This window comes from Haliotis rufescens, unplaced genomic scaffold (genome assembly GCF_023055435.1).
Source record: "Haliotis rufescens isolate VD_foot unplaced genomic scaffold, xgHalRufe1.0.p SCAF_15, whole genome shotgun sequence".
NCBI lineage: Eukaryota > Metazoa > Mollusca > Gastropoda > Lepetellida > Haliotidae > Haliotis > Haliotis rufescens.
Window position 1 is genome coordinate 34,078,235 of NW_025963835.1, and position 14,852 is coordinate 34,093,086.

General features: G+C 38.9%; 1 protein-coding gene across 1 annotated transcript; it reads left to right on the top strand.

Moving 5' to 3' along the window:
• The first annotated feature begins 1,983 nt into the window (after nt 1–1,983).
• LOC124151898 (interleukin 17-like protein) lies at nt 1,984–14,597 on the top strand. The gene is made up of 3 exons (XM_046524587.2): nt 1,984–2,147; nt 12,016–12,137; nt 13,024–14,597. Exons 1-3 carry the CDS (start codon nt 1,984–1,986, stop codon nt 13,626–13,628), a joined length of 891 nt encoding a protein of 296 aa, XP_046380543.2. The 3' UTR covers nt 13,629–14,597.
• Nucleotides 14,598–14,852: the final 255 nt, after the last annotated feature.

Genomic DNA, 14,852 nt, shown 5'->3' on the forward strand with positions numbered 1-14,852 from the left:
TCCTCCTCTGGATAAACACCCTCCTCCTCCTCTGGATAAACACCCTCCACCACAACCAACACCTCCTCTTCCTCCTCCTCCTCCTCCTCCTACTCCTCCTCCTACTCCTCAGGAAACCTGTGTCGAAAATAAAAAGCTGCTGTGAAATGAACCCAAGCTGTCTTTAAGCATTGCATGGGTGAAGGGTATTAAAGAATGGTTCAGACCCTCTTATCGCGCACTTGTATTTGTTCACTATGGAGGTTACCAACTGTCCAGACTGTGGCAAGAGTTTTGCGCGAAAAGATAATCTACAGAGACATCAGAAGCAGGTGCATAGATCAACTCAAGACTCGCCTTCTCTTCTTCGTCCTCTGGATAAACACCTTACTCCTCCTACTCCTTCTCCTCCCGATAAACACCCTCCTCCTCCTCATCAGGAAATATCTCCACGTTTGCTTTCATCTCGGGAACACCAGCGACATGGACGATTCAAGTTCCTTATACCCTCCAATAGCATCGTTGTTGGACCCAGTGGATGCGGAAAGTCGGTGTTTGTCTTCAACCTATTACGTCGTGGATTCGTTCAACCCCTGCCCGACTGTATTGTCTGGTGTTATACTGTGTGGCAACCGCTTTACGATAGCATTCTTCAAACTTTACCTCAAGTATGGTTTGTGAAAGGAATACCTTACAATCTCGAAGATGAAAACTTCTTCGATGCCCGTAATCAGAACATGATGGTGTTGGATGACTTTTTGTCTGAAGCAAAGAATGACAATCGGATTTCCCGTCTGTTTACCCAAACCTCCCACCACAAAAATGTCATTATCTTTTTGCTATTGCAAAACCTCTTCCCGAGAGGTAAGGAATCTAGGGACATTGCTCTAAATTCTCATTATGTCACACTTTTCAATTCGCCAGTGGACAGACAGCAGGTGAAGTTATTCGCCAGAAGAATATTTCCTGAAGACATTGGTAGATTTATGACTCTTTATGAAAGGGCTGTTGAAACCCCTTATGGACACCTTACAGTGGATCTCAAACCCGGTACAAGTGAGAAGAATAGATTACATGTCAACGTCTTGACAACCAGCGACAATCAACCTGATCACAGTGCTTCACAACAACAACAACAACAACAACAACAACGGGTAAAAGATGTCTCTCTAGCATTAGACGTGCAGACAGCTCCTGACATTCGTGCTGATCACACTTCAGTTTCCAAAGAAAGGTCTCTAAGCTCTGACGACGACGACGTTGAAACAGCATCCATCTCGAGTGACGACACAGGACCTTTTACCATGGCCACTGCGTGTACTGACTGCGGCGTATTGATAGACAATATGCACGATCTACAGCGACATATTAGATCATGGTGTCCAGCAAGCAACAACTTGAAATGCAAAAGACAATGTCTCAGATACGAGAGTGACGACAACGGCGACGACGATGAGGAACGACTTCCTGAACAGAAAGGTGGAGGTCTCGCTGTCAAACGTCGTCGCTGGAAGCCGCCAAACGCCGACGTGGATGCGGAGGAGTGGCAAAATGTTGGTTTACAACGCATCTCGAATCGTGTGTACAACATCAAGCATGACGCGATGAAACTCAAGAGGAAAAAGTACCGACAACAGGGTCGAACAGAAGAATGGATTGACAGAAAAATGAAACAGATGTGGGACAGCGAATTGACCGACAGTCTCAAAAGTGTCATAGAGTTCTCCCAATATTTTAGACAGGCGCCTCTATTTCAACCCATCCTAGACAGCCTGAGCGATATGGATCCTGGCACTGATCAATCTATTATCAAAAACAAGATCGCTCGTTTCACGAAAACTGTGATGAAAGACATTCTGACTCGTGTAGACATACCTGAAGCAGATAGTGACACTGAATCTATCTCAGCCGCCGATGATGGCGATGACGAGCAGAGCGAGCAAGAATAAAAACCTTGTTCTTGTTTTACAACCCTTCAGTTGAGATTTTGTGTTACCCAAAGCAATGACACGGAAGAATCGGTCACCGAGTCGAGGTAAAGGAAAAAGATTTGGACTTATCCATGTATTGAAAACAGGACCTGTCATTAAGTCAAAACAGATTTCTCTAATTGACAGCTCCCTGGCGTCAAAGAAACGCCTGGTCGTATACATCAGGAGACCGGTCAAGTTGGGACCTCCGGGACGCACACATCTATAAATGTCACAAAGATGGTCGTCTCCATCAGGTGCATCTGAGTGGGGTATTTCATGTCGAGATTAAACACTTCAAACTTTTCTAAAATCATTGAACCGTCAAGGTTTTTAATCATTTTGTAAATCGTTGAAATCACTCGAACTCTACACTTGTAAAGACAACACCCTGTGCTGTTAATAAAAGCCTCATTACAGTTTATATTTTGTTGTTGTTTTAATTCATATTTCTATGATGTCATACATATGGTCAATATGCCTCTGGAAAGCAATTATCTCTACAAGCCGATCACACGACAGTTTGCTTGTGGTTATTTTTTTTATATTTTTTTTTTAGTATCATACAGTTACTAACACAAACTTGTCTATAGTAAAACCACACTGTTAACACTTCAATTCAACGAGAACTGTGAACCTACAGTGAGTGAGTGAGTATGGTTTTAAGCCGCTTTGAGCAATATTCCATCAATATCATGGCGGGGGACACCATAAATGGGCTTCACACATTGTACCCATGTCGGGAATCGAACCCGGGTCTTCGGCGTGACGAGCGAACGCTTTAACCAATCAGCTATCCGACCGCCCCTCCGTACAGATTCACATCATAGATCTATCCCACTTCATTCGAGCTGCTCTGACGGCAGCACTTACAAAATAGGAGCCCTTTTTTTTAACAAATTGTCACAGGATAGGTTTTCAATAGCCTATTTAGGCTGAAATTTGATTGTAAAAACAAACAAATGTCCAGCTTGGCACTCAAGGGGTTAAACTTTTGGAACTATATTTAAATGAGAATCTTGCGTGCCCGGGGACTTTAGAAAATTGGAATGTTATTGTTTAATCACGTTTGTATACACGCAACGATAGATATTCTTGATGTGAGTGTATTGTCATTTTGTTTGTTTTTTAACATACACCCAACCTGATACAAAACAGTCAATTAATCTTGTGATATTCGCTGCAAGAGGTTTTGAGTTAAAGGTAATGAACGCTTAGATGTGACATGGTGAAATAATAGAAAAAAATATACAATAATTGGTATCAATAAACTTAAGAAATTTTGATTTGGTAAAATACAATGTATAACACTTTTTTTAAATTTTCCGACTTGCAGACGAACTCGCATTAGTCTTTTCGTTCAAAATCGAAATGGATATATTTATTAAATCCAAAAAAGTATGTACGGATGTACAAGTGCTATTCGATAACTAAACTAGGGAAAGATGCATATGTAAATCATGCACATGTTGCTGAGATGATCTCCTGACTTCTACATACTCTTTGGAAGATATTAGACATAAAAACAATTAACGAAAATTATTCTTATAACTGCAAATTAACACGAATATACACTCATACTGTAAGTAGGTCAAGGGTCAGATGCATTCGGGCAGTGTTTGAAGTAAAATGCTCGAATTTCAACTCGTGAAATAGTCGTTCGTTGGTTTCTCCTGTAATTACAAATACTCTGAATCAGGCATAATAGACACATACTTTGGAAAACATCCTCTCTCCGACTTTAATTTCTCCCACCGAATATCATGTTTCCCACTTGATTTTGTTATAACACACAGAGGTGAAGTTTCCAGCTAACACCCCATGTTCCCAATTAATTTCCAATAATTATCAAATTGACTTCCAAGTTATCAGGTAACGACCATTCCGTTGGCTAGCTATCGCGGTATTATAATATGTATCTAGCAAACAATGGTTACATGGTCAGTTTGAAGTTAAAACTATCATGAAATATTACACAATGATTTTGCAAATTCGTACTTTGCAGAGTTAAAGGATATGGTTGTAAATTTCACACAGGCGAATTGGTGTTTTTTCCTATAATTAGTGTTGTTCTTTTACAAAATTAGATCCTGATATTCTTAGTATTCATCATGCCTTTATTGAATAGCATGTGTATAGTAACTCATACCATATGTGAACTTTCTACAACGGAGTGGAGCTCTGGTTAACCAACCCCCTCCATTCATAAGCAGGCTCACGATAAATGGCATGTGGTGACCTCAGTTTCAGGAGGCTCTCTAGTCAGTATTTCACAAAACAGCGACACGGACAAAACAAGGTGTTATGTGTATAACATATACCAACTCATTCTGAGTGTTGTAAAATAAACCTCACTTGTTACCATATAAGCAATATGATCTACTGTTAGATGCGTCGTCAACTGTGTACATAGTACACTAACTAAATATGGAAATATTACTATGCCCATTGAGCGTTGTAAAGAAGGTGATCACGTGACTCCCCAGCGAATATGTACTTGGTGAAGCTTGCGTTGAATTGATCATCGGGTTATCTTCCTGACCACTGACAGAGGACACTATACACCAAACAATTAATCTTAAGGTTTTAAAAAGCTAATCATGCTAAATTCAGAATATTCTAACTTTATCTCGAGTCATAGAAATTTATCATGACAATGGTTAACTAACACTATTCTAGGATCATCTTTTTAAAACCTAAGATTAATCGTAACTGTTTTGTAAAAAGAGATAAAAAAGACAATATAAGAATACATTGATCGATGTCTGACTTTATTAAAGAGCACATAGGTAAAGGTAACTACATCACTATGTCTCTTCATTATGATGGTTCTTCAATGGGACGCCATTTGTGGTGCACACATCCTGGAACAAAGGGAACATTAAATTTGTACATGTACTTTTTTTTCCCTAAATGAGAATTCGTTGAAATTGATAAGATACTAAAAACAATCAAGATTTTTTTTCGTACAAATGCATACATCATGCAGAAACAGACTATACCATCTACAACCAGGAATCGCAATGCTATAGCATGTACTCAAAAGTTGTGCGCTGCTCGCAAAACAAAGCATAGTCTGTGAAATCACTTTGAATATTCTGTTTCTTGCTTTGTAAAATGTTTAACGAGTGATGTTTTATCAACAACAACAAAAAAAGAAGTAGGATTATATCTGATTTCTGTTGGGTATTAAACTCTACAAATGGATTAGTAAAATAAGAATCTGTTTTAAGTTTAACTGTTTAATAATATGAATTATTTTGTCAAAAGCATAGTGTACAAATGCATACATAACATTACAAAAATGCTTTACACAAATATGCATTAGAGGTAGACAGATGAGAAAGAAAGAAAAAAGATTTCAATGTAACTAATTACATATCAGTAAATAATTTGTAAAAATATTTAGATTAAAATTATTACTCACCTAAGACTGGCTCTGACACAGCAGCACGTCACCTCCATTCTCCTCATTCATTCCGTCTTCAATATTGTCAGCAAGGTTAGAGTGAAAATGTAAGTCACTCAACACTACCGTTGAGTTTTATAACAAATATTGACATAGATCACACTCTTATTCCTGGGCTGATAATCTCAGCAGACGCAGCCCCCCCGAATGAGCATGGAGAAAAGGTGCAAAAAGGCGGCAAAATTCAGTCGCAATAACATTCCATTTCGCGTGCGATGTCAAGTTTCCATATGAGGATATTCATTACTATCCATTGTTCTTTGTTAATGTAAGTAAATTGCATCTGGTCAGTTGACCCGGTATTCATCTAATTAACCTGATACATCACTTATACATTTACACATTAATGAATTATCTTGCATATTAATGAGGGATTGGTGACCTAAGTTTCCATATAAGGATATTCATTACTATCCATTGTTCTTTGTTAATGAATGCTCAAGTAATCTTATCTCTTAGAAGTTATCTACTAAACAACGTTATTTCACTCTATTTTTTCTCATGAAAATGATTCTTGGTATGGGTTAAACGAGTATTTTTCCATTGAAATAGGAAACTGAATCGACATTTTGAACTCAAACATCTTTTAGAAAAAAGAATAGAATTTTACAGTATTGAAACGTCATATGCCAGACTGGCATACATTACAGTCTTCAACACACGGGTTTCGCGATACCGACTCTATAGTTCTCCGAGCTGACCTCTTGGCGTCAAGACTGTTAACCCTTATTTTTTTATTTAGTTGTCATGGCAACTGAATGTTACAAGGAACTTATAATAGGTAACACTAGAAGAGTTAAGAACTGGACATGTGGTTTCTATTGAAATTCAACTCACAGCCTTCTTTGCCACACGTGACAGTCATTACTACGCGAAATACATGCATCAATGGAATATGTCGAACAATGACATTCCTTTCCCCCCGTGAATCGTATTTGAACCTCGTAGTAGCCACTTCCATATAGGACACTCATTACTATGCTTTGTTCTCACTTAATGAAGGACTCATTGACACATTGCATTCGTGCATTGGAACAACAGACCTCTCTGACCTGTGACGTCATGATTATATTTGACTATGAATTAGTTATTGCACTTATGGATCAACGTAGCCTGAGATGTGGAATGGGGCCTCATAGAACTGACTTGTAGGTCAGGCGCGAGATTCAAACCGAGGACACGTGACAGCCCGTGAGCGTTCATGGCAACGTCCGCCATATTGTTTTTAGACACGTGTTGTTCTACGTTTAACGAATGGTCAAGTCATTAATTGCATGATTGCATCCGGTCAGTTGACCCTTAATGAATGTAATTGAATATCGGGAGATCTTTCTACGTGAACCTGTTCCTGGGCTTTTTAATATTACCACACATAGCCCGCTACCGAATGCCCACAGAGAAATGTCTTCAACGCAAAAGGTTCAAATATTCACCAAATGTTCTCGTGCCAAAATGGTCTCACAATGACATTCCATTCCGCGTGAGTCAAGACCCAACCCAACCCCCGGTCGTAGTATCATGTCCATATAGGGACATTCATCAGTGTCCCTTGTTCTACGGTTAACGAATGGTCAAGTCATTCATTGCATGATTGCATTTGGTCAGTTGACCCTTTATTAACCTAATTGACCTGTGACGTCATGCATACATTTGCATATTAATGAGTTATTCTGCATATTAATGAGGCAATGACGTTGACCCCCCCAAGGTCAAGGTTATGTGACGTCATCGGTCACGTGAGGTTACTAGGTGCACTTGTGACGTCATCAAATGTGGATGTGTGGATGGATAGTTATCCAAAGTTATCTACTTAGATGACGTGCATCAACCAAGTCAGCGAGCCTGACCACCCGATCCCGTTAGTCGCCTTTTACGACAAACATAGTCTCCTTTTACGGCAAGCATGGGTTGCTGAAGACCTATTCTACCCCGGATCTTCACAGGTCCCCTCCAAGTGGAATGAAGGTAATCTGGTATGAGTGATCCTCGTAACCCACCCGAATATCGGGGCATAACCCTTATAGCAATTCTAGGCAAGATCTATGCAGATATTCTTAACACTCGTTTAAGCAAATTGGTTGGAGAAAAATGACATTTCATTTGATGAACAGAATGGTTTCCGTTCCAACAGCGATTGAATTGATCATCTTTCTGCTTGCTTTGTTGATTTAAACAAACATTCAACACTGTTAATCGAGAATGCCTGTGGTTTAGATTGTTCCAACTTGGTATAAGAGGCAAAATATTAAATGCCATCCCATCTCTTTATGATAATGTTAACTGTGTTGTTAAATTCAGTGAACATTTTACTGATGCTTTCCCAGCCTTGCCTTGTATAACACAGGGGTGCAAGTTATCACCAACGTTATTTGCTGTTTATATAAACGACTTAGCCCAAACTCACATGCGGTGCTTGACTTGATGATGTGGTGATATCAGTTTTAATGTATGCAGATAATATAGTGCTTAGAGCGCCTGACGAAACGTCTTTGCAGACAATGTTGAATGTTTTAGATGCGTGGTGCAAACATTGGAAATTAACTGTAAGGGCAAGTAAAACAAACATTGTACATTTTAAATGTCCGTCAAAGACGAAATCTAATTTTGTTTTCAAATCTTATGGTAATACCATTGAGTATGTTGAGTGTCATGGATACCTTGGTATCTGGTTGAACGAGCATCTTGATATGAAGAAATCTGACAGAGAACTGTATTTATCATATAATGGGCAGGTTTCTCGGCAGGATAAAGCCAACGGATAAAAAAGATATCCGTTGGGGTCATATGCGGATAGAGATGCAAATATCAAAGGTCAAGTAGGACTACTTTCACTGTTTATAAACAAACATGGCGTCGTCCTCGTCATTCGGCGATCGAGTCAAAATTAACCATCGGGAATCTGGATAAACAACAGGGATAATTGCTATCATTATCAAAAGAACAGTCTAATATACTGAAAATCAGTGTCTAACTGTGACGTAGCTAAGGCATTTTATAAGTTTTGGCTACTTTGGAGGTATAAATTTCGAAACAACAGACATATAATCGAGCTAGATCTATAATTTTGGTATCTGGTTGAACGAGCATCTTGATGTGAAGAAATCTGACAGAGAACTGTATAAATCCGCCAGTAGAGCACTGTCCTCTTCATTTTCTGAGTTTGAGGCTGCTGGCGGGATGTCATATGATGTGTTTAAAAAGCTGTATGGAATTTTGGTTGAACCTGTTGTACGGCTCCCGTTTATGGGGCATTAACACATACAGAGAAATGAATACATTGCAGAACAAAGCATGTCGCTTCTTTCTTGGAGGGGCACTGATCTAAAGCAATTCCCCGGGACTGGTTGTTGCCTTTGTTATTGTTTTTCCCCAGTGAGTACCCGGATGTATAGCAGAAATCTAGACTAGTTGGCGACCTCTGCTGCGCCATTCGTAAGCGCATTAGTCACTTTTATGGGTAGTAATTCAGATTCAGATTCTTTATTAAAGTATAAAGGCCAAAGGCCCATAATACAAGCTTGATTTTATTAACATGTACTGCGCTTACGCTAATATAAAGGCAGGTGTACAATCATATGCAAGAAAGTGGGTACATGTTTCAAATGTTGACAACAGTTGTTTAACATTGAGACATTATGTTTCATTGAACTATAAATATCACTCATAATTTAAGAGTGAAGCTCCGTGTTTATAAACTTTATGTAAATACTGACAAGTATCATGAATAACATAATTATCTGATGACCTAATACTTTTGCAAGAAAATGTGGTACATGTTTCAAATATTGCAAACAGTTGTTTAACATTATAAATAGTATGTTTGAGTGAACTATAAATATCACTCATCCTTTAAGAGTGCAGCTCTGTGTTTAAAAACGTTATGTAAATGCTGACAGGTATCATGAATAACATAATTATATGATGTAATAAGGGCGTATGGTCACATTGATCAACAAAATGAAATACAGTTTTCGAGATAATAAGGAAATGTATGTATCTTTGTGGGTAGCACCGGTAATGGTGACGAAGTCACTTGCTTGGTAATTTTGCGATATTCGTTTACATTATTTTGACTTGCAACACAAAGTAAATATTTCACCTGAGCATTACTTTTTTTATAGTGTGTATATTTTTTTACTGTCAAAATGTGTAACATTTTCAAATTTATTAAACGCCTAAATACTCAGTTATTTTACAAAGTGACTGAAAAACATGTCCATCTGTATTATTATGATAACGAATTCCAAACATTTTGATGTTTAATGTCATCACCAAGAGACTGAAAATGTTACGTTGAAAAGTACATTTCTATGTTGTTTGGCTTCTAATCCTACATAATAACCTGTTGGGATGTTTGTAGGCCCTTTTGATCGTCTTAATCAATTTTAGTCAATCTGGACAGATTTTTTAGTCAAATTGACGGTAATATATACACGCTTACAGAGGAAAAGACCTGTCAAAACAACGTCTATCGCGCATTGAAGAATTTCCCAACCAAGACGTAGATTAACAAGAACGAATCGTATAAATGTTAGGCAGCTTCCTTGTTCGAGGAATGTATCCGTGAATATCCACACAAAGGAACAATATCCCACTCGTCTGCAGCTGTAGAAAGAAACTTATTCGATATCACGTGTCTCTGTAACAATCAAATATTTTAAAAGATATATATCGTTTCGGGATATTATAACCCGTGTTCGTTTCTCAACTGATCACTTGGATAGTTTCAGGTGTTTCACATAGGTGTTAAGTCTCAAAGGTCGGCTGAGAAAGCCCACGTGACAACTATTTTCATAACGTCCACGGTTCCTAAAAAATGCATTGAGTGATAGATAGCAATGATCAATCAATCAACGTATTATCAGTTAACCCTTTGAACAAAGTATGTTGTTTTTACATCGGCACTTCACGCCATGATATGAGTGTATTCCCTTTGTTTTAGTAAACCTAGACATGTAAACACTCACTTTTGACACATCCACTGTGCAAGATAACAGTGATTAATCAATCAACGTATTTTCTGTTAATCCTTTGATGACTAGGAACGATCCGTTATGCATATTTACATAACACACATTTCACCTCACTTCAAACCTGGATTTAGATTGAATAACTACCCCAGACACAATAAATGCCAAATGGGAACCTTTGTCAGGTAATCTAAGTGGTGCTACCACTAATTGTACCTATAATAAATTCATTAACTGAGCATCAAGTGAATGACGACAAATACACAAGTGAAGGGTTATACCAGAAAACGTGGATGACAACAAGGGAGTAGTAATCGTATTATCGACGCAATCCGAAATCCGAAAATGCTTTCACTGCATGGATACTTTTTTTAGTATTAAACTATAACCATCTGGGGTATTTCCAAATGACGACATCCGATGAGCTCCACCGTTCTTTTTGTCTGTTTGTTTAGGCTGGAGAAATTAATTAACATGCGCCCTTTGTCGAAATCTTTATAGATCACAGTTTACCAATCAGTGTTCATGCAAAAATGCGTAAAACAAATATTGCCTCCAGTCGCCAAGTTTATTTAGCTGTCCTTGCAGACGGTAGCCCAGTCTCTGGTCACGCTCAGTTGCGTTGCGTATAATCCGGATATACTCACGGGGGAAAAAGCAATAACAAAGGCAACAACCAGTCCGGTGAATTGCGTTAGATCAGTGCCTCTTTAAGTATTCAAGTGCAAATACATGTAAAATAAGCAAAAATTTGTAAAAATATGTCAACATGTCGAAACGATTTAAAACACAATGGAGATGCAAAGTTGAGAAACTTGTCTGTAAGTTCAATGTAGACAACATCCTGTTATCCTCCATCCCTCAAAATAAAGAACACAAAAATGCTTTGATATTCTCATACAAGATGACAAACAAAAATGGGAAAATGACATTTGGGAAGATAGAAATACCATAAATGGTAATAAGTTAAGAACATACAGGCTTTTTAAATCAGACTTGAATGTTGAAAGTTATGTTTTTAAGCTTAGATATAAGGACCAACGCCGTGTTTTAGCTTTGTTCCGATGTGGAGGTTTACACCTTGCTATAGAAACTGGACGCTATTCTAAACCACCAACCCTACTATGTCATAGAATTTGTAAATATTGCTTTAATGTTTTAAATATCTTTACTGTTGAAGATGAAAAGCACTTTTTTTATATGTTGTCCTTTTCATGAAGATTTAAGATATGAATTATTTGATGAAGCTTCAAATGTTCCCAGAGTTCTTATACCCTTGATGATAAGTTATGTTTTATATTGAAATCGGACGACTTACAGTATTGTTTACCCTTGGTGATAAGTTATGTTTTATATTGAAATCGGACGACTTACAGTATTGTTTACCTAAGAACCTGTTGGTAATGTATAAACGATTATTATCTTTTATATGAATTTAAATTTAATAAAACTTATATAGTGCTGAAATTGTTATAGCTTCATACTTGATATATGAATGATATGTTTTATATGTTTTCATCGTGACTCATAAGCCCTATGGCTGGAGGTTACATGGTTTACTTATGTATTGAATTTGTATATAATTATTCTGTAATCTATTTTGCTCTCTCTTCTCTCTGTATTTTAGTGAACGCAGCCTGGCCGGAAGTCACGCGTCTGGGTGGGAGCGTCCCCGCAAACACAGTGTCATCAATATCCTTTACTCGCTAACCCGGATTAAAAAATGTCATGACGAGTGCAAGGGGAACGGTACTTTAATGATTAACGTTTGTTTGTTTGTTTGTTTGTTGTTTAACGCCACACTCAGCAATATTACAGCAATATGACGGCGGTCTGTCAAAAATCGAGTCTGGACCAGATAGTCCAGTGATTGACACCATGAACATCGATCCACGCAATTGGGATCAATGACATGCATCAACCAAGTGAGCGAGCCTGACCACATGATCCCGTTAGTCGCCTCTTACGACAAGCATAGTCGCCTTTTACGACATGCATGGGTTGCTGAGGACCTATTCTACCCCGCATCTTCACGGGTCCCTTCGCTGAAGTAATCGACATTAAAATGAAAGCACTATAAAGGTTGCGTGTTTGTCTATTACTTTTTATACAAACAGGTCGCAGCTGGTAAGAAAAACGTGTAAGAGCAAATTGTAATTTATATTTACACTAAGGTAAAGTGCAAAACAAAAGTAGCAACATCATCATCATCATCATAATTCAGCTTCTTGCTAATCGCGAAGGAACATCTTAAAGATATCCGATACAGATCCGCGTTGCGAAATTCCGCCATGCAATCTGAATTTCCGTCCCTATCCGTTCAGAATTCAATTATCGGTGGGATTTTTAATATGTGTCTCATTATGTTGTCAATATGTTGCACTTGTGTCCGTTTGTCTGAGGGGAAGTGTGTCGGAAATCCATCACGCCCCCCTACATATCACAGTTCTATCACGCCCGCTGTAATATGCTGGGGAAGCCCCAAGGAATTGTATAAAAAACACATCTCGGGTCGTTGCCAGAGCACCTTGATCTTATACATCGAGCGTTTGCTTTACCAAATTTTGCTAAAAATCTTACTTTCCAAACTCGATTTCCATCATGATTTATGAGCTGTGTGTTCTGATCTGCGTAGGGATCCTCTCTGCGTCCGCTCTACCTGTCAACGACGCCTGGAAACACGTGGTCAGACAACGTCGTAACGCTGCCAACCGTCAACCACCTCAAGATATCGACCAACTCTTCCAAAGTCTCAACGCCAACACCGACACCTCCATCTTTCTTCGTAACGCTCAGGGTGCCAGACCGGGGTCATATTTACACAGCGGGCTGAACACCGACCAGGTGCCCGACAGTTCCCACTTCGGAGGCATCACCTGTCCCAGCAGCGTCAGTGACGACCCTCAGGACCCCCTGTGGAAGAGGTCCCTCTGTCCCTGGTACTACAACGTCACCGATCTGCCCGCCGGTCACTACCCAAGTGCCATCCCCCAGGCCGTGTGTAAGTGTGACAAATGCGTTGACAATAACCAAAACCAGTGCGAGAGAGTTTCCACTCAAATCCGAGTTTTAGAAGAAACTGGCAGTGAAAATGGTTTCTTTATCTACAAGCCCAAAATCGTCACCCATTTCGTTGGGTGCACTTGTGCCAAACGCCGGACACCAACAGTAGGTTCGAACACCGCCCCAACAGCATCAGGCAGTGAAAGCAGTTGTGGGGATTATGGATGTGCCCCCTAAACGAGAGACTCGTAGACGATGTCGCCAATTGATGACAACTATCCCGTTTAGGTAGAAATGTGTTGTTCAAAAGCTGCATTTCCGTCCATGTATGAAATGCCTTATTTCTTCATACATCACCACGACATTAATTGAGTTTATTTTCATTTATTTATTAAAAATTCATTGTATATGCTTAAATATTATGAATGTGTGTATTTTGAATATTCACAGTCATGCCTTTATAGTGTGCGTGTGCGTGTGCGTGTGCGTGCGTGCGTGTGTGTGTGTGTGTGTGTGTGTCTCAAGTTGAAACTTGGACCGATGTCTGTATGAATGTTTGTTTATTGCTGAAATAGATGTAATTTTCTTCAAGGTCAGCACCAGACACTCAAAGTCATTCCATTCATCCAACTTATATACATTTAGGTTGTTACTTTTATTGTTGACGTGTTGAATAAATATTGTTTTCTGAAAGAAAGTTTTTCCTTCTCCGCCACTGTCCGGTAGAGGGCCTAAGACCATTCTGACGTCATTATGATTGATGTGACGTTATATACTTGTCACGTCAAATTAGATTTGTGCAATGCGCGTAGAGGTCACGCCAAGGGCCAATTGTCATACAGGATTACCTAACCTCAGGGTAAAGATGCAATCATTGACTGTGTCATTAGTTATTAAATCTAGCTAGCTGATCGCCGTTTTATGACAAGATATATTATTGCACCGGCTAGTCATGACAATCTTTGATACGGATGTTTAGAATGGGTTGCCTGTGCTGCTTGTAAGAGGCGTGGTATGAGGTGGCGATCAGGTGATAGCGTGTTTTACCACATGTGATAAAGCTGTTCTCTGGGTTTGTTTGTTTAACTCTCTTGGTGCCACGGGACCATATATGGTCCCTCACTTTTCACACCCGCTTAGTGCCAAGGGACCATATATGGTCCCGAGAAAATGCCCTTTTTAAACTGTGAATTTTGATAAATACTAGCTGAGAAATACTAGCTGAGACGAGGATGTATGTTTTCTGGTGTTAATAGTGAAACAATGACATATGGCGCCCGAGTCGCGAAAATAGGTTTGTTGAATAGATTTGCTGCCCATGAAAACGTTTCAACAATTTTGATTGAATCTACATGTACTTACTCTTGGGTGGTATAACGTTAGTGTAATCTTGTTAATTATTAAGAAATAATAATGATGCCCGATATTCAGCGATGTCAATTTGAGTATTGTTAGGGCTGT

Coding starts and splice junctions, on each gene's coding strand:
- LOC124151898 (XM_046524587.2), top strand. CDS start 1,984: ATGACACGGAAGAATCGGTCACCGAGTCGAGGTAAAGGAAAAAGATTT. Junction 2,148..12,015: donor TACATCAGGAGACCGGTCAA/GTTGGGACCTCC, acceptor TCTGTATTTTAG/TGAACGCAGCCTGGCCGGAA. Junction 12,138..13,023: donor TGACGAGTGCAAGGGGAACG/GTACTTTAATGA, acceptor TGATCTGCGTAG/GGATCCTCTCTGCGTCCGCT.